Genomic DNA, 25325 nt, shown 5'->3' on the forward strand with positions numbered 1-25325 from the left:
TCCTAAAGAAACACATACTTCTAGGCTCGAAGTGGTTTACTTGGGATTAACTTCTCATCTCTCTAGTGTTTGGGGATTTGAGAAAATGCATATACATCACCAACAAGGTTTTATCCAAAATCATACCGTTAGAAATTTGGGTGTTTCGTTTTCGTCATTCTCTCTCCAATCTTTGCTAAAATAACCGTTTGATAAATGGAAGTGAAGTGGAGAAGTATGTGTTTGGATTTTATTATTATTATTATTTATTTACAATAAATGAAAAAATACTAATGAATATAAAATGATTGACTCAAAACATGCATACTCATTTCATTAATAAAGTCATTAAAAATAACAATTTCCAAAGCAAACAGTACTTGGACAAACAAGAAAAATTAAAAGAATGCAAAATGGTAACATGGCCTAATGATTGCCTTCACTTAGGGAATGAGCTTTCCTTTCTTGATTCACTATTAGGCTAGATTTTCTCTATAGTTGGAGGTCATTCTGCCTGTTCAAACCTAGTATGATGATCACCTCACGCCTATCCTCGGTAACCTCTTCAGTGGCATTTACTGACGACCCTGCATGCGTCGGCATAGAGTTTGTTGAAACATTTGGGCATGTGAATGTAAATTCCTTACAATCAATAAAGTCAAGAACTTTGTGTTTCAAATCCTTGCAATCCTCCACTGTGTTCCCTAGGGCATCCATATGATACTCGCGGTGAGCATTGGCACCATATCCCGGTGGATAATGAATAATTATAGGCGATAATTCCTTCAAAGTGACCAGTCCACCTTTTAACAGATAAGGAAGGAGATGGCCATACGGGACCGATAGAGGATCAAACTGTCTTTTTGGCTTTCTCACCCTTTGTTGGTTATGTTGACGTAGTTTTGGAGCGTGTTGCTGCTAATATTTGTGTTGGTGTTGATACCCTTGATGCTGATACGACTTTTGTTATTAGTAAGCCGATTGTTGACATGGTTTTTGATGTGGATAGGGTGCAGGTGCTATGGCAGTAATTTGGTGGTAAAGTACGGGAATATGCTACTGAGATATATTTTACCTCCTCCCATTATGGCATTGGCCTCGCCTCCTGGCTTCTTCTGGAAGTTAGAGTACAATTTCTTTCCCTCATTTGAGGCACTAACAACACATGATATCTTCCTTTTCTTCACTTGACTCCCAATTCTTTCTCCAACATAAGCGACCTCGGAGAAAGTTTGTCAAGGAGAAGAGGTTGGACTCGTGGTACTAGTTCCTCTATGACTAGGCGTATTCTTTGGACGACTCATTATTATGCTGAGTGCAATTGGGCACCAAGTCGGTGTTGTACTGATAATGTTTGAGAAAAGCATCAGTGAGGTCCCTCCAAGATTGGACATTCCCTCTCTCCAACTGCATGTACCACTCCAGGGATACCCCACTAAGGTTGTTAGAGAAATAATGGATTAAGAGTTGATCATTGTCAATATGGGCTGCCATCTTGCGACAATAACCTCTAAGGTGAGTTCGAGTACAATTGACCCCCTTGTATTTATCGAAGTTTGGAACTTTGAATTTCCGGGGGATTACTAGTCCTGACACCAGGAACATATCAACAACATCCAAGCCGAGAGCAGTGTGAACCTCCAAAGACTTGAATTTTTCCTCCAAACTACAAAGTCTTTCAACAGCAGGGTCTTGAAGGACTCCAACATTAGGCCTCGCCTGTGGAGGCATGTAGAAGACATAAAATATATCGTCATCATCAGAAACATATCCATGTCGGGTAGACACTACAAAATGATTATAGGTTTCTGCATTACCTACTGGGATAAGAATATGGATATGAATTCCTCTAGGACGAACAAAACTACCTTAGAGGTTAGTCATCCCTAGGATATTGAGTAAAGAAGAATAAACCTAAGCAACGATTCTTCTAGCTTCAACATCAATTTCAACATTCGTTTCCTTTTGTGCCAAACTTAGCATGGTTTCCAGTAGACGGTCCATCTTCCCTTGCTTGGAGTCAATGTTTGTTCTCATTGTTGATTGATTAACTTTGATATGTTCAAGCATCATTTTGAAGTTGCAGTGAGTCTCGTATCTATGCCGAGTCTCATGCATGCTGATGAATGCAAATGCATGATTGTTTTTTCCATTGATATGCAAAAAGTGCAATGTCACGTTTACGCATGGATGCAATGAAATGTCGTGTGTGGTTGTAAGGATCCGAGGCAACATGAGTATCACAGAACAAACCTAAGACAAAGGTATCCCTATAATGGACAGTTCTAGGCTTTCTACCCACAACCCACAAATAGGATAGCTTTTAGGTTGATGGATAAGGTTCCCAAGGTCATGGACTCTAATCGTATCAACATCCTGCAACAAGCTAGCTGTTTTATGACGAGAGTGACAAAAAGGTATATCCTGGATGGAGTCTTCATGTTAGGAACACAAGGGTTGGTCCTTGGAGACTAACACTACACAACCACCAAAACATAAAATGGTCCTCTAAGAGTGATTCCCAGAGTCACAGACCCTTCATGAATCAATGTCTTGCGACAGGCTACTTATCTTATAACGAGATCTACGAAAAGGTTTACTCTAGGGGAAATCTTCATGTTATGCACACAAGGATTGTTCCTTGGAAACTAACACTACACAACTTCCAATTCTAAACTATGTGTTCTCTCTTATTTTTCCTAAGCTAGATGCAGAGCTTTACTCATGATATAATCCCAGGATCCACATATAAGGATGAACATATATAATGAAAAGAGAAAGCAATAAAAGAAAGCAAACAAGCATAAAGAAAACAATTAAGCAAATTCAACATCTATCGTAAGGTTAACAAAGTTATGCTTGACTATCTCTTTCTTGGAGCATAGTCCCCAGCAGAGTCTCCAACTATCGCATCTCGAAAAATACGATCCTTCACGAAGTTGTGGAAAAAATGATTTGAACAGAGTCTCCACCGAACTTTATTTACTCCAAAGAAGGAAAAGGAAAATATCGATAAAACCCCTTTAAAGAAAAAGAAAATGGTTGTTGTAACCATTTCAGGTTCGGGAGTCAATTACACAAGGGGAAGGTATTAACACCCTCATGTCTGTTGTACTTAACGAGAACCTTTTAGTTAAATATGCGATTGAATGTTAGCTTATGTTATCTATTTTATTTGAAGGATAAAAAGTGTAAAAGGAAATGGAAAAGGGGTCGCAAAAATGTTTTTATTAGAGTGTTTGACGAGATTGCGGGTCTTGCTCCTATGTATCATCAAGTAGAATGAGGAACTCCAAGTTTCATAGTTCAGTGTGAATGCTACGTTTATTGGTTGGTGTTTTTTAATGAACAAGTGTTTAGATCTTATTCTAATGGTTAAATGTTGGATTTCATGCTCGTAGAGAGACTTAAGTGCTAGTTTGTATATGCATTAGAAAAGATTAAGCGTTGTTCTTTTGAAAAGAGATTACTTAATTAAAGTTTGTTATGGTGAACACGTGTTTAAATCGCATTCTAACGGTTAAACGTTACCTTGCATGCTCACGGTGGAGACTTAAGTGCTAGTTTGTATACGCTTTAGAAGGGATTAGACAAATGTTCTTTTGTGAAAGGTTTTCGATCGCATGAGGGCGAGAAAATAAGTTTGATGTGTTAAGTGTTTTTTGAATGAATGAAGAATACTCGGTGAGAGAGATATCTGAGCCTCAAGACCAATTATTCGGGGTATTTCTGGATTGCTAGACTCCAACATACATTTTTCATCCAAAGTAATTATGATATTTGTTTGATGGACAACAAACATTCAACAATAACGACATGGGTGCCTTGGGGTTGATTGTTCAAAGGTTACACTAGAATTCTAGTCTCCAACAGTCCCTCTTTTTGTCCAAGTTTATGTTAAGTGTTTTAGAAACTAAAGAATTAACAAACGGATAGCCCAAGACGTGTGCCTCGGGACCGATCATTCAAGGATTCAGAGAATGCTAGACTCTAAGGATCCTCCTCTTTCATATTTGTTTAAGAAAAGAGGTTTCAATATTATGTTTAAATCAGGAAGAGATATGAAATTGAATTGATATGAATTAATCAGGTTTGAAAAAGATAACTTGGCGTTCGACTAAGGTTTTGGCATTGTATTTAATTGAACTTGATTTAAAAAACTTGATTTTAGATAATCGAATTGTTTAGTAAATTCTAAACATCCTAACTAAGGAATCAAGAAAAATGACATAAGAAGCTAAAAATAATGGATATGGAGGAATCACTACCATGAGGAATAAAATGAAATGAAAGAGAAATATCAAAGGTAAATGCTTAATTGATTAATTAAAGCTTAAATTAGTCAACTAATTAATTTAACTAAATTTGATTAACATAACCCTATAAATTAAAGAAATACTTGATAATGTCATTAGGTGAATTGTATTTAATTAAAAAAATTATTAACTAATAATAATTATCTAATTAAATTAGTTAAGTGGAAAAGAAAACATGGAATATAAAAGAAAACAAAGAGAAATAGTACTAAAAACAAAAGGGAAGTTGCTGCCAGCCTTGGGATGTTTTGGGCCATAAGTCAAGGCCCAACATCATTCTCAGGCATGGGGGTACGAACAAGTGAAAATGAGATATGGACATGAAAATGGACTTCAAGCCCAATACATGGTCCCAACTAATTGAGACCTCCCCCGTCTCTCATCGGAGCAGCCAATTAAGCCCCTCGTCTGTATTCCCCCATTGGTTAACGCGTGTCACATGGAGATAGAGATAGAAACAAAAGAAAACGCTTAGTCTCAAACCTTTATATCGTACCCTTTGATTTCCAAAGATCAACTTCTACCTTTAACCCTTTTTCAATCTTAGAAAACAAACTTTGTCACCACCATATTCATCAAATCAAAGTCCAACACACAAATCCTGATCCACATGTACAAACAAGCATAAAAACAATTGAAACAAAAGAAACCAATCACCTAACCCTAAATCCCCTACATGGGATCCCTAAAGATCAAAGAAACCTTCAACCTATGATGGTAACGGTAAAGCGCAAACCAACAAGATTAAAATAAAGCAGCAATCAAATAGTTCATGCAACATAAACCCTCATCTGAACATTTCCCAAACCCACTTTTCATTAACAGTTATGGTGATTTCTTGTTACAACCAACTTAACTCAATTTAAAGATGCAAAAACAAAGAAAGAGAAAGTGAGAGAGAGATAATAACAAGGAAGAACAAACTCATTTTGGGTACTCGTTCTCTTTCCTCTTCTGCAACATCTTTTGCTCCTCCGCGAGTGTTGTTACAGTTGCTCCTACTGATTGTGGTCAAGCTTGTCTTCTTCAGAGTTTTAATGTGAAACTCTGAAAAGAAGTCCGAAATATAGCTTTGGTGTGGTTGAAGGTATCGATTTTAGTAGGGTAACAATATGTTTTTTTTCTCTTCCCTATTAATCAGTCATAGGTCTTTTTTTATAGGAGAAGTTCGGGGATAGGATGAGAGGATTTGTATTGCTAAGACACATGTGATTTTTTTGAGTATATATTAGATTCCGTTGGTTGGTTAATCATGTTGTTGAGTTGTGTATGAGTTTTGTGGTCCCAAAATTACCTATGATGTATGTATGTATATGTTAACATGATTGTTGATGTGTCTTGAGCTACATTCGTTGGGATGGATTATTATTTTGATTTGCCTTGATTTGCACATGACATGTAGATGGATGTGTGTTTGGATTTTTTACGAAATGCTTTGTTGTGGTGATTTTTGTTGTATATGGAGTGGTGACTGTTATGCATAACAATGTTTTGATTGTGGTTTATCACAAGGCACGGTGATGAAGTTTGGATGTTGATGGCATGGTATGTTGTGTATGATGAATATGGATTTGTGAAAATTCGTTTTACTTATTTTGAACAATTTGTCATTTCCCTCTTTTAATTGATTTGACGTGTGGTATGGAGTAACTCATGCGTTTGGCAACATTATTGTTTAATTTTATTAATGTTTCCTTTGATGTTTATTCAATTGAATGTAATATATGGTATGTATGAATTCATGTTTGCAACACATATTAGTTTTGGCTTTTTGTTTGCAGGTTTATGCAGGATGGTACGATGTGAAAAGAAATAGATGGCAAATGGATGTGGGTGTGTGAAATGATGGAGGAACTATGTGGGGACCACATCAAGAATAAATTTTCTTGTATTTCTTCTGTGGTAAAATAAAAAACTCTTTTATTTATTTATTTTGGATGCATATTAACAATGAGATTATAATATTAATGTATTGGTGTTAATGCATAAAAATGCCCATTTTATCTAATTCTACTTTGCCTTATTCAAGTTATTGTGCATGCTAAAAATAAAACATTAACTCTTTTATTTTAAACTTGATGAATTTTAAGTGAATATACCAAGCATGAATGAAAAATAAAAACAAAACGAAGGACTTAAAAAAATGCATATGAGAATTAATTAGATAATGCACATGACAAGATTAGACAAAATCACAAGAGGGTCAAGCTCATGACTTTGACTTTATTATCAAATGTGTCATACCTTAAAATTGTCCTACCTTTAATATTCATTACTTTTTCTATTTCAAATCATTCTCATTTGCATCAACATGACCCTTGCATGTGGTCATGTATTGCCTTCTTCAATTTTAAAAGGAAAAATTATTCATCCGCATATCATTTATATGTGGTTTATCCACATGCCCTCTCAATTTCCATGTGCATCTTTAAAAAAATTATAAGGCTTGGTATTTATGATCAAGTTGTCTCATCTTGTCACTAGCTTTCATATCCTTGTCTTATACTTTAGGTAGACATACAACATTTTAGAAGAAAACCAATTATTGCATTGTTTTGGTCCTCATCTTTTGACCATTTCTCATGCATCATTATATTTTGTCACTTGTATTAAAAAAATAGTCAAAGTCAACCTCACTTTAAAGTCGTGGTCAACACTTTGGTTCTTTAGTCATTTTATTTTAAAATAGTAGTCAATTTGTTTTTGTTTTAGCCCTGAGAGAATCTAGAAACTCCTTAAATGGAGAATGTTTTGATTAGTTAAACAATTCAAACAAAATTATAAATTAATCATGTGAGCCAAGTTTTGAATTTTTTTTAATGCCAAACCTTTTTATTTACCTAAGACCATTTGCATCAACCACAATACTTGGCATCATTCAAGAAAACTCAAAGTTAAAATTCAAACTTACAACCAGAAGTTTCTTTAAAAGTTTATTACACATTTGGTCATTACCTAAGACCATATCAGTAATCATACATACATCCAAACCAACAAAAAATGTACGAATAAGGTTATTAATACACCACATATATAAGTAAAAAAATTGCAGTAACACTTTAGCAGTAAAAAAAACAGACCAAAAAGATTGTTTTTCCACATTTGTATAATTCTATTGAGTTTCAGTTTTTAACCAAGGGCCATCTCATCAAATCAGATGGTACCCACAAGATCAACCAACAGAGAATTGAATCAACGAGAAAAGGTTGGCCTCACACCACTCACGAATAATCCCACGAAATGAGGGATGCACTAATATTTTCCAACAAATTTGATCCTCAAAAAAGGCCAGCTCATCATTTTTCCTGGAAAAATCCCTCACGCGAGCAGAGGAGATTTGGGGCCGTTTGTTTTGGCTTTTTTTAAAAATGATTTTTATAGTGTTACAAATTTTAGTGTAAAAAAAATTTACAATGAAACTTTTCATAAAAGTTTCAAATGAAAATTTGGTTTGAATAGTTATTCTTAAAATGTTATTTTAGGTATTTCATTATTTTATCGAAACTTTTTTTAGATATCAAATTTTCAAAAAATCACTTAATTTTGAAGCTATTTCAAATAGCTTTTCATAAAAATCATTTTTAAGATACAACTTTTTGAAAAAATTGTGATTTTGACTATATTTTGATCTTCAATAATGTATATTTATGTTATAGAATGAACAATTCAATCTTTTAATTTATAGAAAATAAATTTAGAAAAACTTATAATATTTTGAAAAACATTTTTGTAGAATCCATTTTCAAAAATACAAAGAAAAAATCCATTTTTTTAAATCTAAAACAAACTGGCCCTTGATTCCTCACGAAAAATCTCTTTCTTTTTCATTCCATATAAATAGCATCTTTCAGCTATTGAAAGAATGGTTTTTTTTTACCCTACGGTTACCTTGCAAAAATATTATACGACCCTCTCACTAAAGCTCTATTTCCCTAAAACCTAATCAGAGTTTTACAACGAAACTCTGATATAGGTGAGGCTAACCCCACCATTTGCATAAACACTACAACCTAACAACAGTAACCAATGAGAAAAATCATAAAGAAGAAGAAGAATAAGTGAAAAAATGGGAAACAAAAGAAACAAAGAAAATCGCTTACTTGTGGATTCTTTTCTCCGACAACATTCGGACCGTAGTTTCCTCTTCCCTTAAGCTCCACTCATGCTTTCTAATATCATATGTAGTTATTGGTGATTGATGATTTTGCTTTATATATGTTGAGTCGAACATAGGTGTCAATTTTGTTTTGATGATCTCTGGTTCTATGGCTTGTTTCTGTTTGGTCTTGAAGTCTTTCGACTGATTTTTCTTGTCAACAATGGAATTAGTTGAGGGTTTGTTATAGTTTGCGCTCTAATTTTGAAATGATGGGTTTAGGTTTTTTTTGAAACCATAGATCCCAATCCAGGAATTGGAGGGTTTTTATGCAGGAATTGGATTTAGATTTGGTTTTAGGGAGAGATTTAGGACGAGGTTTGTGTTGGTGGTTTAAGTCTTGGAGGCCATTTGGCCGGAATCTGGGTAGGGGTTGTTTTACGGTTAAGGTTTTCGGTGGAAACCCAACCGAAATCTGGATTTTAGGGTTGTCGTAGCGGAGGACCTGGGTTGGGGCTCGGTGTTCTTGATGAACAACAACGACGTTCGTGATGTGAGGGAGAGAGCACGAAGGCTTTGAAGGTAAGAGAGAGTTTCAAATGATTACTTTTTTTTTTGCTTTCTATTCTGCTATATGGCTTAATGCACCATGTTGGTTGTTGCAACAATTGTAGCCCCTTGTGTTGCCATGCGTACATTGGTTGTTGAGTCAACAGGGGGTCCTGCTTTGAACCCCCACAATAGTTATACTGTGCCCGCGCCCAAATCCCCTTTAGATGCTTTGGAGTTCTTATCAGATGGTTTGGGACGAAGTCAATGAGATTGACTTTCCTTCCTTTTGACTTATTGACCAACTAACTTGGACCCTTTTCTAATGGGTCTGGGTCGGATTGCTAATGATGCACCCCTTTATTACTGCGTAGTGCTCCCTCTGGGCTTTATTTTGAGGAAGGCCCATTTCTTTTTTTTTTCTTTTTTCTTGTTTTTATTTTGTGATTAATTATTAGGATATTTAAGTTAGTTAAATCATTTATTTAAATTAATTAACTAACATCCTAATTAATTTTATTTGAAATTTGTTTAGTTTAATTACTTATTATCTTATATAATTTTATTTTTGTTAATTTAAATCACTTAATATCTTGAGTAACTTTGTTTTGTTTAATTTAATTCATTAATACTTTTGATCAATTTTACTAAATATTTTATTAATTGCTCACCTTCTTTGAGGTTTGTTTAAATTAGCACATTGTGCTTGTTTGATTTATTTATTTAATTTCTCATAAACCATGTATGATGCGTTATAGTTACGTTAAACCATTTAAAAGTCAAATATTTCTCGATTCAATACCGAGTCCATTTTCAAACACCTTTGTAAGTCGATTGCTTCTAGCACCACCATCAATCTCGCATGGCTTACTCTTGGGCTTTCTTACAATGAAACCTATTTATTTTTTTATTAATTATTTGGATGATTAATTCATCCAATATTCCATTAATCCATCTATAAACGCAAATTCAAAACCTCGATTCAATGTTGAGTATTTTACTAACTAAAAATTAAAATATTCTAATTATACCTGAACATAATTTAGAAATGAAAAGGGGGATGGTTTCGAGTCTTCGACTCCTCTCCTCGATTGTTTGAATATGAGTTCCCTTACTTGATTATTCAGACAATTGTCATTTCTCTAAAAAACTTCTAACCCGATTAAATCAAACTTATTTTCATAATAAAATAAATGAAAAGGGAGATGATCTAGAGGCTTCGATTCATCTCCTCAAATGCTTAGATATGAGTTGCCTTACTCAATCATTTGAGCACTCGTGTTTATCTAAAAAATGTCAATCATACACAAACCTATTTTCATAAAAACTTAGATGAAAAATAAAGTGGTCTAAAGCCTTATATTCCCTTTCCCGAAGACTTGGATATGAGTTGCCTTACTCGATCATTCGAGTATTCGTCATCCATTTAAAATACCTTAATTATTATCAAACCCTTTTATAATTAAGGATGAAAAAGGAGATGGTCTAGAGCCTTCATTTCCTCCCATCGACTATTTGGATACTAGTTGCCTTACTCGACTATCCGAGTAATCGTTGTTCAAATAAAACTTCAAACATATTAACCCAACTTATCAAAACCCTTTTCAGAAAGAACATGTTTCAATCCCTTCTAACGCGCATACCAAACTAATGCTTAAGCCTCCGTCGAGAGTAGACAAACCAATGTTTAGCCTTTAGAACACGATCTAAATAGTTGTTCATTAAAAGCCACTAAGAAACAGTAGTTTCTCGAACTACGAATGCTCTGATTTCCTTATTACACTATAAGGATATGTTGGCACGAGATTGCAATATCTTGGCGGGCACACTAATAAAAAACCTCCATTTTCCCCTTTTGAGGTTTCCTTCCATTTCTTTTTTCAAACTTTTATCTTTCAAAGAAAACAATACACATTAGCTAACATTCAAACCTCAAATTAGACTAAAAGGTTTCTATTAAGTATAACGGACGTGAGGGGCGCTAATGCCTTCCCCTTGCGTAATCGACTCCAGAACCTAAATATGATTGCGATGACCATTATTCAATTTTCAAAGATTTTATCGATATTTTCCTATTCTTTCATTGGAATAAATAAAGTTCAGTAATGACTCTGTTAGAATCATTTTTTCCGCGAATATCGTGAGGGGTCGTATTTTTCGAGATGCAACAACTGGAGACTCTGTTAGGGACCATGCTCCAAGCAAGAGAGAGTCGAACCTAACTTAGTTCAATTTGCATTTGAATGTTAACTTTGTTCGTTTGTGTTCTTTATGATGTTATTATTATCTCTTTGTAATTGTTATTTTGTGATTTATTGATTAATTCTTATATTGCAATTGGTGGCTCTGTGAGACAGACTCTATACCCGAGCTTGAGAAAATCCATAGGATTAAGATGGTGGTTGTGTAGTAGAGGCCCACAAGGAGCCTTCCTTGTTGGGAAAATATGAAAACCCCGCTTAGAGTAGATTCTCTTCAGATATTATTGTCCAACAAGCCTTCGTCACAACGATAATTTTCTCAAATTGGATCAATGAATCTAGGGACCTTTTAACCAGTTCCATCTCTGGTGGTTGTGTAGTATTAACCTACAAGACTTCGAACTTGTTGGGTTAATATGAAGGCCCCAATCAGATGAGATCTCTTGGGTGTAATACTACCTTACAGTAATATTTCCAACCTCAATCTATGACTCTGAGAACCTTTTTAGAACCTTGGACTCGATGGTTGTGTAGTAGAGGCCCACAAGGAGCCTTCCATGATGGGACGATACGAAGACCTCACCTAGACGATATTATTTTGAGGGTATTATTGTTCGAAGAGCCTTTGTCATGGCGATTATATTCTCAAAAAGGATCCATGACTCTAGGAACCTACCAACTTTAGTGTCTATCCATGGGATTCCAATAATCAGAGATACCTGTTATCATAGAATGTTGTGAACTTACATATACCTATGATTCTAAAATCATGCATAAAAGCATTGCGCACTCGTGACATAACATTCATATTTGTTTGTTTCCAGGGAATCTAAGAATCATAAGTTGCAGGAATTCAGGAAGCATGGAATCAAATAAGAGAAGAACTTATTCTTTCAAGTTCAAAGAGCCTGATTTGAGAAGTCTATGTGATTTGGTTTCTCAAATGCATTTGGTATGCAGAGTCAACTTTGGGAAGAACTATGGAAACTTGCTTGGCCTGTTGAATCAGAAGGTAGACCATACAACACTGGTGACTCTGGCCCAATTATATGACCCACCCTTGAGGTGTTTCACATTCCAAGATGTCCAGTTAGCACCAATTGTAGCGGGGTATTCGTTACCATTGGAGATATTGACTAAATACAAGGTAAATCATACAAGTCGAGTCGCCACCGCACTTCTATTTATCCAAAGGAATGGTTAGAAAGCGAACAAAAACCTAATAGTTTTAACAAAAACTAGTAAAAGAAACCGAGATCTGGATAAGGGGGTTGGTTATGCAATGGGAAGGTGTTAGACACCCAAAACATCCTAGGTACTTCTAGGGAACCCTTTTCATACTTGTGAAGGTTGTTGTTTTGTAAAAATTTGTTTGTGCAAACATGATTGAAGAGATGAGAAGAGAATGTACAAGTTATTTACATTTGTGTTTGGATGGATGAACCCATTGCCTACGTACCATCTTATAAAAAGATTAGGATCAAAACCTCGTAGTTCGGGGTAACAATCTCAAAACAAGTTGGTGAATTGATTGGTCCAAAAGCCTTAAGGTCTTTTGTTATCAAAGGGAGAAAACTCAACCAGACCACAAATCCACCATGTGAGGATAGCTTCAACATGCTAGTGAGGGGTTAACCCTATAATAAGCATGGAAGACTCATTGTCCATCACTAAGGATATAGGTGAGTATTATATCTACCACCAAGATAACTCAAACCTAATAGCTAAAGGTTATGAAAAGTTGATTAAGAAAGTGGCCATTGGAACCACAAAAGCACATTTGAATGGGTTATATTTACCAATTAGAAGCATGTACAAAAATGATCAAAGTTGACTTAAAGGTTCAATTCAAAGTAAATATTATGAAAAGAAAGTTTGAAAATCAAAAGCATAAGGCTTAGGTTTCTAATGTTGGAAATAGTTAAATGTTTGCACAAAAGTTTTGGCTTGGGTTAGAGTGGAGAGAAGAAGAAGAATGGCTAAGTCCTAAGTAAAGCAAAAAGGTGAGGGAATAAGAAATGAAACCACACTAGGAGTTTCTCTCTTGAAATCATATTGATGATCCAAGCAACTCCCATCCTTTGGAATAAAGCAAGCACAAAGTATAAGCAACCAAACAAGTCTCACAAGAGATCCTCAATGTATCTTGTATCTTCCACTTAGATGAACATGACAATGGTCCTCCAATTAAGCTCAAATGGCAACTCCTAGCACAAAAGCACACACATCAAAAGTTCCATGAAGTAAAATAAGAATGGACAAGAGAGAGTTAGAGATTTGGTTCTTCTAATCCATCTTCATCATTAAGATCCTTTCATTCCAATTTTGCATAAGGAAGGTCCTAGAAACTAAGTCCAATTCTCCATTTCTTTGCATAGGGAAAGACCTAGAAACTAAGTCCATTTCTTTGCATTTTGGTCCCCAACAATCAAAACAAAACACAAGCACAATAATATATACACAATTATGTGCTCAAGTGAGCAAAAGGCAAATGGCATTAACATAAACATGTGCTCAAATGAGCAAAGGGAAAAACAAATGGATAATATGTGCAAGAATAGTAAATTGCATTAAAGTAAATTGCATAAAGTAAATTGCATAAAGTAAATGTTAATTGTCAATAGTTAGTGTTAGTAGTTAGTGTGCCATAAGGAAAATTTAGCGCTATGTTAAGCAATCGTAATTGGACTTATGTAGAAGTCACAACTATCTGAGGCCGGTCAATAATAATGTAGGCAACAAACACAAGTTAGAAGTCTTGATTAGTGAACCAAGTCCCAACAACTTGCCATGCCACAAAGGAGAAGAGAATTGATCTTGTATTGGTTTAAGCCTTTTGCATGATTTAAAAGGCAACCTATCCTTAATGCAAAGCCATTCATTTGATCAAATGATCAAGATGAATTAGATTTGAATCAAGGAAGGTTAAATCCCTCTAATCAATGCTAACTTATCAACCTTCAACTCATTGATAAAAAATAAGAAGAAGAAGAAGAAGAAGAAGAAGAAAAAGAAAAAGATGGATAAGAGAAAAGGAAATGACAAAATGGTAAAAGAAATATAAATGCATAAAATGGAATCTCATGTACCAAGCCTCATATGTTGACCAATAACATTGAAGGTTAAGGTCAAACAATCAAAAACAGAAGTGAGATGAAGATTGGAAGTCAAGAAAAGAATAAAATATTTTTGGCATTTTTTAATATTAAGAATAAACTTGAATTAAAATAAATGGAAAGGTCAAACTTCAAAATCACTTCAAATCAACCTTGAAAGGTCCAAGTGATTTATCCTAAGTTCAACAAGGTCAAACAAGGTTTGACAAAAAATTTCAGCATTTTTAAAAGTCAGAAACTATTTTTAATCAATTAAAAATGAATAAAAATAACCTAATTGAACTAAAATCTCAAATAAATCTCAAATCAATTCAAAAATTGATGAGAATATTTTTCATAGATCCATCATCATTCAAATAGGTTAGGAAAATATTTTTGTATTTTTTGAATATAAAAAACTATTTAAAATGAATTAAAAAATAACCAGAAAAGAGAAAATTCACAAAAAATATCAAATGATAAAATAAAAAATATTAAAAATCAGAAATAGAAACTAGAAATTATTTGGGAAATAATGCAATTGGTCCCATATTTTTTGGATTAAAAATGAGAGAGATATGATTTTTTGAAATAAAAGGAATTTAAGAAAATAAAAACAGAAATTCAGAAAATGGAAAAAACCACAAGCGTCTGATCAAGCCTCATTAGTTGACGTGGCTGATCAGACGGATGTGAGATGCGCGCGCATGAAAGGCATGAGTCAACAGCGAAGCATCCAGCATTATTGAAAGTCATGAGATCCAAAGGACACAATTCAATCTGGAAACAAGATCAAACGGTCCAGATTTAAACTGGACATGATGAAGCCACCGGAGCTACCATCTTCTCCGGTGAGCTTCCAGATTCCGGCCAAAATGCAGAACTTCAAAAGGCAACCAAAACGTGCGATCTATACATCAATAGAAAGCTGGGATGATGTACATCATCCCTATACCATCCATTTTCATTCTAGATCTCTATGATTTGAGAAATCAGAAGTTGAAAAATCTGGTGTTCATCATGAACTCAATGAATTGCAAAAATTAAAAGCATAAACATGATGCCTCTATTGAGAGGACTTCAGCCAACACAAAACCACAGCCAATAGGTCGAAGGATTAGGAGAATCGAAGAAAATACCAGCTGGAGTTCAAGTTTGAGTTCTGGTGATTTGAGCTTGAAACCTTGCTTGCTTTATCAAAACAGAAGTTCAATGAAGTGTATAATGAAGGTCTAGAAGCATTAGATCTATGAATTCAACCAGATGAAGCTGAATTCGAGATCTGAATTTTTTTGAGAAAATGCAATTGCTTCTTTAGTGATGGTTGGGGAATGAATTCTGCAGCATTTCAGGTTAAACTGGGTGTCCAAAATGGAGGGAATGAAGTCTCTATTTATAAAGGAATTGGCAAGGAAAGTGTGAGAGGATCCGTGTGCATGAATTTGGATACCACTTGCATGGGCTTGCATGATCATGCACAAGGCCCAAAAGTAATGCCAAATGCAAGCTGAGTTCAAATGCCAAGGGTTTGGACGTGTAATTTGCTCTGAATTGGCTTGTGCAACAAGATTTCAACATGAATTCCACAATTGAACCTAATCATTCACCTCTTCGAAAATACCATTTAGAAAATCCAAGCATATGCATATGGGTAATGGTTGGAAAGATCTTTGTATGGGGAACAAATGTTACGTTGGTAAAAAGTCCATTTGGAATGTGGAAATTTATGAAATTTGAGTTTAAAGTGTGATGTGCAAAACATGTTAAGGCAAGGTTTCTAAAATTGGCCAACTTTCAAGCCCTTCTGTTTTGATGATGAAAGCTTCAAATGAAAAAACCTCCAACCTAAAATTTGTAGATCTTTTCAAGACAATCAAAATGGACTTAAATTTTGCATCATTTGGATTTTTGATGAAGAAATTATGGGCACTTGAAGTTGGATATTTTTTGACTTTTAATGCCTTTGACACAAAAGGACCTATAATGTCTTGCATTATCACATGTATTTCCTTTGAGATTTTGAAATTTTGTTCAACATAACATTTGAAGTAGACATCTTAAGCTTTCCAATTAATTTGATCCCACCTCAAAATCATAAAAAATGAATGAGTTATGTCCTTGGGAAGTTGACCAAAAATTAGGGTTTCAGTCAAAATGACCTATAATGTCTTGGAATGGCAGATGGTTTTCCAAGCTTCAAATAAAATTTTTATGAACATGAAAGTTGTTCATATTGTCGTTAATCACATTTTTTCTTTTGGAACCATCTCCATTTGACCAACACATAAAACGTTAGGTCTCAGTGTATTTCAAAATAGTCAGATGAATTGACTGATCAACTTCTCAAATCCATGACTCTTACCTTGATGAATTGATGATTGAGGACACTCAAATAAGTTCAAATATTCATGAAATGAAGAGTTAAAGAACTTCCCTTGATTGTATTTGACCATGGGCTGAGGTTGCTTCATGAGCAAGGCATTGTGGTGCACAGATGGATTAAGGTTTCTTTGAAGAACAATGCCTCAAACCCTTTGACTTGCTTTGATCAAAATGATGAATTGAGATGCTAGGAAGGCATATTTGATGGATGAGAGCCTTGGGAACCATTACCATGCTTGCTTTCATCTTCTCTTGGCCATATCATTACACAAAGGATCTCCTAGAAGCTTTTGACCTTGTGATTTCTCAAGCTACAAACAAAAGATGTTAGTGACATATTTTTGTGCTTTTGGTTAGTAAATAAAATGTGAAAAGCAATGATGATACAATTCAAGCATGCCTGGTGATCTCAAACCACTCACAAGGAGTCCCACCCAAAGGTAAAGGGAACTAAGATACTCAATGATCCCTGAGGCTATGCAATGCAATGTTATGATGCTATGAGGGATCTTAGGGACAAAATTGGGGTCTTACACCAATGTTGTAAGAGTTTGAGCTTCTTGTCAGAATTCCCATGAAGAACAAGTCATTATTTATGGGGGTTGATAAATCTTTGAAGCATGAAGTCATTGCTAAAGCGCTTCACATGGATAAGAAATAAGTTACCTCCAATTTAGGAGTTAAAGGAAATACCAAAGGATTCTCACTCAAGTTCCTCTTTTAAAGAGCTTATACCCTCTTGAATGCAGAAAATTAGGAAGCTTGCTATGCTGCAATTACTTTAGCTATTTATGGAATCATTATATTCCCAAATATGGATGGTTTTATAGACATGACCACCATCAATGTATTCCTCATAAAGAACCATTTGCCTACTCTATTGGCAGATGTTTGTTACTACCTAAGTTATAGACATGCAAAGAAGAAGGGAATGATTTCTTGTTGTGCTCCTCTTTTGTACCAGCGATTTTTGGAACATCTTCCAAAGACAAGATCTTTTATGGAGAAGTAAGATGATAATTGGCCTCAAAGGTTGGGATCACTCTAATCCAATGATCTTTCTTGCTATTCTAGGGAGTATGTTGGCATGGAGATCATATTCAGTTGTGGGGACTTCCCCAACTTACTACTCATTGGGACCAGGGTCGTGTCAATTCCAATCTAGTTTTATCAATGAGACAACTTGGATACCCAATGGAGGGTCTTTTGGATGCAAGTTCTTTGGAAGCTTTTCTGCTACTTGACTTAGGGGTTGAGAATCCTAGCTTGTTCAAACGGATCAAAGAAGCCTGGAAAAGTGTTAACCGAAAAGGAAAAGTTGACCTGGGAAAATTGAATGAAGTCACCAAAGAGCCCTACTTCCAATGGGTAAGGGAAAGGGTGGTGGTGATTAAGATGCCTTTCATTATTAGGACACATGTTCCTCTTTCTGAGCCTAAGCCCACTCATATCCTTATTGAAGAAGCTGGAGAAATCAGAGCTACCATAGCAAGATTGGGGAAGGAAAATGAAGAGTTGCAGTTGAATCTTCAAAAGTCACGAATGAGAAAAATAAGATAAAATGGGAACTTGAGCGGAAGAATGCATAACTTTAGGAAAATAAGAAAAGGTTGACAAAGAAAAGCATAAAAGGAAAAAGGTTAAAATGGGTATAGAGCAAGTTGACCATTGTTTGGATACCATTAAGGATCAGTTGAAGAAGGACCGGAATGAATGTCCAAAGAATGAGCATTGGTGGTACCTTTCTACTAAGGATAATAAGATAATAAGAGACACACTCGGGGCTCAGATAAAAGAACTCACCATTTCTCTATGCCACTCAAAAGTAGAGGCAAAACGAGAGTGCCGACTCAAAGAAATAGCCACATAAGCTTCTCGAATTACACCCAAAATTTGGGAAGAAAAATGTCAAGAAGTAAGGGATGCTAATGAGTCTTCCATTTATTGGAAGAACCAGTTAGAGGCTTTGCATCAAGATAGCTCGATATAGATGAAAGAAAGAGACTATGTGATTGAAGATTATGAACCCTTCAACAGAACCATTGACTTTCTTCAAGAAGATATGGATAAATACCGTGCAAAGCTCAACGGATTGGTAGAGTTCTGCAATTGGTCAGCTAAAGACATGCCATGGAAATAGAGGGATGCAATGGAAGAATTGAATAAAGACAACACCCATACTGCAGTGGTCAACTTTATCTTGTTCTGCAAAGAAATGTTGAGGAGATTCAAAAAGGAATTGGAAGAGCTCAAAGCAAGGAAACCTACAGTCCGATTCTCGCTTTTTGTACTTTTCTTTATTTGGGATGTATTTGACTTGGGGATTTTAGGCCTTTGTATTATGTACTTGAATGAAAGATGTTTAAGTTGCTTCATTATTATCTTGTCTTGATATTTCTTACCTTTCTGATTAATTAAACAATTAATGAATTTGAACGATTCCCGGAAAATAAAAATAACACGCATATCATTTGCATCCCCATGCATATCACTCACCAGAAAATCTAAAAACTTACACCACATTATATCCTTTGTCCAGTAACGCTGACTAATCAACACCGATATGAGACACGCAACAACTACAGGATGAGGTTGGAACATGTTGAGGCCAATCAGGTCATCATGAGGACAAATATCACTGCTATCTAGAAGAAGATGGACCAGTTACTCGAGACTATGCTGGCAATTGCTCAAAGGGAGAGAACTTCTGAAATGGAAGTTGGTGCTAAAAGGATTACAAGTCAGGTGGGCAACTCAGGTTTGGTCAATTAAGATGATAGCTTTTCTCGTGCTAAAGGAGTCCCTGTTCATATAATAGTGGGAAATGAAGATCACATAGAAATGTCCGACCCATCTACTCAACATGGGTCTGAGGTTATGGAAGATGACCAATACGACACTTTTGACATACCTGATCTACCAAAACCAAAAGTGTTTCCGGATTCTGCTGCAGAGAGGCTTCTTGCCTTGGGGAAGAAAGTCAAGGCTATAAAGGGTAATAATATCTTTAGCTCGGCAGCCATGAACATGCGATTGGTTTCGATTTTGGTCATCTCGACTAAATTCAAAACTCTTGATTTCGAAAAGTACAAAGGCCAGACTTGTCCAAGAAGTCATTTGGTGATGTATTTTGGAAAAATGGTTGCATGATAAGCTACTCATACATTGTTTTCAAGACAACTAGAGTGGAGCGTCTCTAAGATGGTACATGAGCTTGGAACAAGGTCGAATTTGGAGTTGGGAAGATTTGTTGACGCTTTCCCCCATTAATAGAAGTACAATCTTGATATGGCGCCTGGTCGTATGCAGTTACATGGTATAGCAATGAATGAGAGAGAAACATTCAGAGAATATGCTCAAAGATGGAGAGAACTGGCCGCTCAAGTGGAACCTCCATTGCCTGAGAAGGAAGTGACTAGAATATTCGTAGATACTTTAAATGACCCCTTCTTTGATAGGTTAGTGAGCAGTGAGGTGCCAGACTTTGCTCACTTGGTAACAAATGGAGATCGAATTAAGAAAGGTTTAAAGGATGGTAAACTTTAAGGCACTGTTGGAGCATCCAACACACCGAAGAAGTATTCTGGAAGCTTCCAGAAGAAAAAGGACGGTGATACAAATGCCATCTTAAGAAGGTATAAGGGTAAACAAAAACTTCCTTATGATCAAGTCGTTGTTATAGTACCTATACCATACCAGCAACCAATACAACAACGAGTTTATCAACAACAACCTCCACAACAACGACAACAACATAATGCCCCTCCACAGCGACAATTTAAACCAAGACTACCACGAAGGAAGCTTGACCATTTGCCTGTGCCTTATAGCCATATATTTCCCTACTTGTAGAAAGAAGGACTGTTAACTTTAAGGGAGTTAAGGCCATTCACTTTCCCTTATCCTCCTGGGTATGATGCTAATGCCATTTGTGAATTTCACATGGGTGCACCTGGACATACCATAGAAAACTGTTGTGCTTTTCAGAATCATGTGCAAGATCTGGTCAAGGCTAAAGTTGTTACTTTCTCTCCAAGAGGTCCAAATGTCAAGACTATCCCTATGCCTACTCATTGAGGAGCATCAGTCAGTGTCCTATGTAAGTTTAAGGAGTGCCTTAGAGGGGGGGTGAATGAGGTACTTAGAGTATTTTCCAGATTTTTGACGGTTTATGACTTTTACTTTCTGAGTTGCTTATGTGATGAAAAAGCGGTAAATTGCGGAAAGTAAAGAACACCACGACGTATAGTGGTTCCCCTCACAGATTGAGAGTACTCCACTCCCCTTTCAACATGAAAGAGAATTTCACTATAATGTTAGATTCCTAGACAAGACACCTTAAGGTCTTTCTATCTAATTCTAACACACCAAGAACAATCCTCTTGGATTTACAATGTTTAGAGTCTAATCGAGCCTCAATTTCTCACAAATGGACCTCTTCTATCCACGCACCGGATAACAAGGATAACACCTTACAAACTTATTCTTAACAATCCTAAGAATAAGTTGTAATCAAGGAATATAATTCTGAATGTTTGTAGAAGATGAAAGTAGTTGGAATTTGAAGTATATCAATTAATCAATTGATCTTCTCCTTTGTAACACTCAATTCTCACAATAATTATACAAGTGTTCTTTATATGAAATGAAACTATAATGCTGAAATGAAAGTTTATGCAAGGTTTCACTCTTAAGAAATTTTGGATGAACACTTAGAAAGTTTGAGAGAATGTGTGTAAATGATTTGAAATTTTGCAAGGAGGTGATTTTGAAATCTGAAAAATGATGTTTATATAATGTCTAAACACCTCCTCAAGTGAGTGCAATAATCCAAAGGTTGCCAGGCTTCATGGTAAAGAAAGATAGAAAAGTTTCCATGAAGAGATGCATTAATTTTTAACTATGGATCAGCGGTAATCGGTTACCTTAAATTGGATAACCGGTTACTTGCATTCAATGTTTAAAATTATTTGAAATTTACTCAGAGTAATCGGTTACCCTAAAGAGGATAACCGATTACTTGGTTCCAACATTCAAAAAATATTTGAAAATAACACAGAGTAATCGGTTACTCTAAAGTTGATAATCGGTTACTCTGTAACAACTTTGAAAAATAGTTAAAAGAGTGAAGTGTTTGATGCATAAAAATATTTTCAACAATTATGGCATGAATGCAACATGTTATGAACCCTTGTATAACTATATAGAGCTCAAGTGTTACCTTATCCATTTGAAAGACGATTCTTCATGCGATTCATCAAGACTTGATCATAGGTTGGAAACTTCATTCACGAGCTTGAATCTTGATCAATCTTTTTGTTAATCAGTCTTTAACTTTGTAGCGAAGTTTTTCGTCATCAAAGCATCTGAGAAGTCATGTCTTCACAATCTCCCCCTTTTTGATGATGACAACCCACAATCATAAAAGTTTGATCCAATCGTGTTTCTCTATCAAAGGTTCCCCCTTAAACGATGCTCCCCCTTAATTTATGAATTAAGGATTCTTTTGAAATATGCATATTTGTTAGAGAGAAACAAACAACAAAGAAATAACATAGTAGCAATTTCTTCTCCCCCTTTGTCATAAACAGAAAGGGTGAAAAAGAAAAAGAAGTAGCATGCAAACACATAACACAAGAAAATTCAAACATAACATATCATAAATCAACAGTTGTAACATATTCTGAAAATAAAACTAGAATTGTACTAAATTAAAAAAAACATAAGCTAGTGAAAAACAAAAAATGACCAAACTTAATCACTTTCAGACATGTCACCTCCTTCATCCTCCTCAGCTTCTTCATCACTTTCCTCAGCCCCTTCTTCACTAGGGACATGTTGACGGTTCAAGGAGAGGAAGAGTTTTCTAAGAGATTTGATACCACGTTGAGTGACCTAGTGGTTGTGGTGCATGGTTGTTTCAATTGAACACATCTTGTTATATAGCATCGCATTTGTAATTTCACCTTCTGGAATTGTTGGAGGAGCGGAAGAGGCAGCCGAATCTTTGTATCGAAACACTCTATTTGGTCCGATACTTATCCCAATATTCTTTGTTGCAGTAACCTCGTTGATTTCACAATTTCTAACAGTCATTGGGGTCTTTGGTTCCCTTTGAAGCGGAACACCAGAAAATTCCAGAATTTTTGAGACAATTCGACCATAGGGAAGTCCGCCACTTAGAGAAAGTTGATGCTTCATGTGTTGGTAGATAACATAAGCCCAGTTAATCTTCATATTCAGTTTCAAGGCTCTAATCAGTTGTAATTCAATTTCACTAACTTGAGCATGGTTAGAATGTTTAGGAACCAACACATAGGCAAGAACATAGTGGAGCATCCTATCGCTCATAGACAACATGTTTGCAAACTTCACAACCCTTGAAGATTCTGATCTTTACCGGCTCATGAGGCTGGCCCGAGTTCCTCTAGAAATGGAAACAAAGTACTCCAAACTGTTATAGTTACTCCATGCATCATTGTTAGGTTCATTACCTTGACGAAATGCTTCTCCTTCTGAAGGGATTTCCAGACATTGTCCCAATTGAGTAAGATCCATGTAGATTTCAACATTTTTGACTTTATCAATGAATACCAAATCTCCAAAGTCATATGTTCCAAACTTAATAGAGGTATAGAAATCTCTTATCATGTCAGGGTAATAATCTCCAATATCTGAAACTAGTTTATCTACCCCAGAGTTTCTCAGCAAGGTTTCAAAGTTAAAGTTGTGAGACGGAAAAGCTTGAAAGTTAACATACTTTACCGACATTAGAGTCTGAGTCCGGACATTATATCTTAACCGTCTGGATTTTACACTGCCAGCTTGTTGCTCTTCTACATGTTGAGAAGTCTCTTCACCCAATTTCTTCTTTCCCTTATCTTATCTAGGATGAGCCATTGAATTTGTGAAAGTTAGGGTTTTGGAAGGATTTTTCTGGATTTTAGCTGGAGAGAGAATATGGTGAGTTGATGGAGAGTGATAGTGAGAATGATAATGAGAGTGGGGTTTTAATAGCTTTGAATGGAATTAATGGTGATAATGGAGATAGTTAGGGTTTTGGAAAGGAAGATGGAGGGTTTTGGAAGAGTGAGTTGAATATGAAGTTTGGAGAGAGAGTACCAATGTTTGAAGTGATTAACTTTAGATTGAAAAGACAAGAAATAAGAACTTAACACACATAATGCAATAACTCACGTTAATCGCACTTGTGTTGTCGCATCGGAGTGGTATGCATCCAAGATCGATTCCATAGTCACTTAATTGTTGCTTTAGCCAAAGATTCTGTGCACAGCAACTGTCCGCTGCTATGTATTCTGCTTCAGCCGTACTAAGAGCAACACACACTTGTTTCTTACAGGACCATGAGACTAGAGCATTACCAAGGATGTGACACGTTCCACTAGTGCTTTTTCTATCTGTTTTACAACCTGCATAATCCGCGTCAGAATAACCAATTAACTTATAAACACTACCTTTAAGATACCATAATCCAACGTTGGTTGTTCCCTTGAGATACTTCATGATTCTTTTGACCGCCGTGAGATGTGACTCCTTTGGATTTGCTTGGAATAGAGCACATAAACACACGTTAAACATTATGTCAGGACGACTTTCCATCAAATATAATAAAGAACCAATTATACCTCGATACTCCGTGATATCAATTGACACACCCGATTCGTCTTGATCAACATAGGTTCCGAAGCCCATTGGTGTTGACATTGCTTTACAACCATCCATTTCAAATCTCTTTAACAACTCTTTGCAATATTATTGGTTGATAAAAAATCCGTCTTTTAGTTGCTTGATTTGCAATCCAAGGAAGTAGTTCATCTTTCCCATCATAGACATTTCAAATTCACCTTGCATTATCAACGCAAATTCTTCACATAGTTCTTTATTGGTTGAGCCGAAGATTATGTCGTCTACGTAGACTTGAACAAGTAAGGTATTCCCTTTTATCTTCTTGATAAATAGAGTCATGTCTACTTTGCCTTTTTCAAAACCTTTTTCACATAGAAAATTACTTAGACGATCATACCACGCTCTTGGTGCTTGTTTTAATCCATAGAGCGCTTTCTTCAATTTGTATACATGTGAAGGATGCTTGAAGTCTTCAAATCCCGGGGGTTGTTTGACATAGACTTCTTCATTGATGTAGCCATTTAAGAAGTCGCTTTTGACGTCCATTTGAAAAAGCTGAAAATTCATTGAACATGCGTAAGCAAGTAATAAACAAATAGCTTCTAACCTTGCAACCGGAGCAAAAGTTTCTTCAAAGTCGATTCCTTCTTCTTGATTATACCCTTGAGCGACCAATCTTGCTTTGTTTCAAACAATTATTCCATTCTCATCAAGTTTGTTCTTAAACACCCATCTTGTTCTAATGATGTGCTTACCACTTGGTCTAGGAACAAGTTCCCAAACTTGATTTCTCTCGAATTGGTTTAATTCTTCTTGCATAGCAACAATCCACTGATCATCTTCTAGAGCTTCATCAATTTTAGAGGGTTCTATTTGCGAAATGAACGCCATGTTTAAGCATGCATCCTTGAGATTCAATCTTGTAGCAACACCTTGACTAATGTCACCAATTACTTTGTCAATAGGATGATCTCTATGAGTCCTCCATTCCTTAGGAAGATCATTTTCATTTGACTCTTGTTGAATCGGTGCTTCTTGATTCTTATTTGAAGTATCTTCT

The 25325-nt window shown here is 35.6% G+C and overlaps 1 protein-coding gene and 1 long non-coding RNA gene across 3 annotated transcripts; one reads left to right on the forward strand and one right to left on the reverse strand.

Moving 5' to 3' along the window:
• Positions 1–4015: 4015 nt before the first annotated feature.
• LOC127128001 (uncharacterized) lies at positions 4016–6318 on the forward strand. Of its 2 annotated transcripts, none has more exons than XR_007805609.1 (2): positions 4016–5382; positions 6077–6318. It is a non-coding gene; the product is annotated as an uncharacterized LOC127128001 (long non-coding RNA). The 2 variants fall into 2 exon arrangements; XR_007805608.1 differs by having other exon boundaries at positions 4016–5228.
• A 17443-nt stretch (positions 6319–23761) lies between these two features.
• LOC127131516 (secreted RxLR effector protein 161-like) lies at positions 23762–24361 on the reverse strand. The gene has a single exon (XM_051060433.1). The coding sequence runs from the start codon at positions 24359–24361 to the stop codon at positions 23762–23764; it is 600 nt and encodes a 199-aa protein (XP_050916390.1).
• Between the last annotated feature and the right edge of the window lie 964 nt (positions 24362–25325).

The sequence above is a fragment of the Lathyrus oleraceus genome, chromosome 3, assembly GCF_024323335.1.
Source record: "Lathyrus oleraceus cultivar Zhongwan6 chromosome 3, CAAS_Psat_ZW6_1.0, whole genome shotgun sequence".
Classification (NCBI taxonomy): Eukaryota; Viridiplantae; Streptophyta; class Magnoliopsida; order Fabales; family Fabaceae; genus Lathyrus; species Lathyrus oleraceus.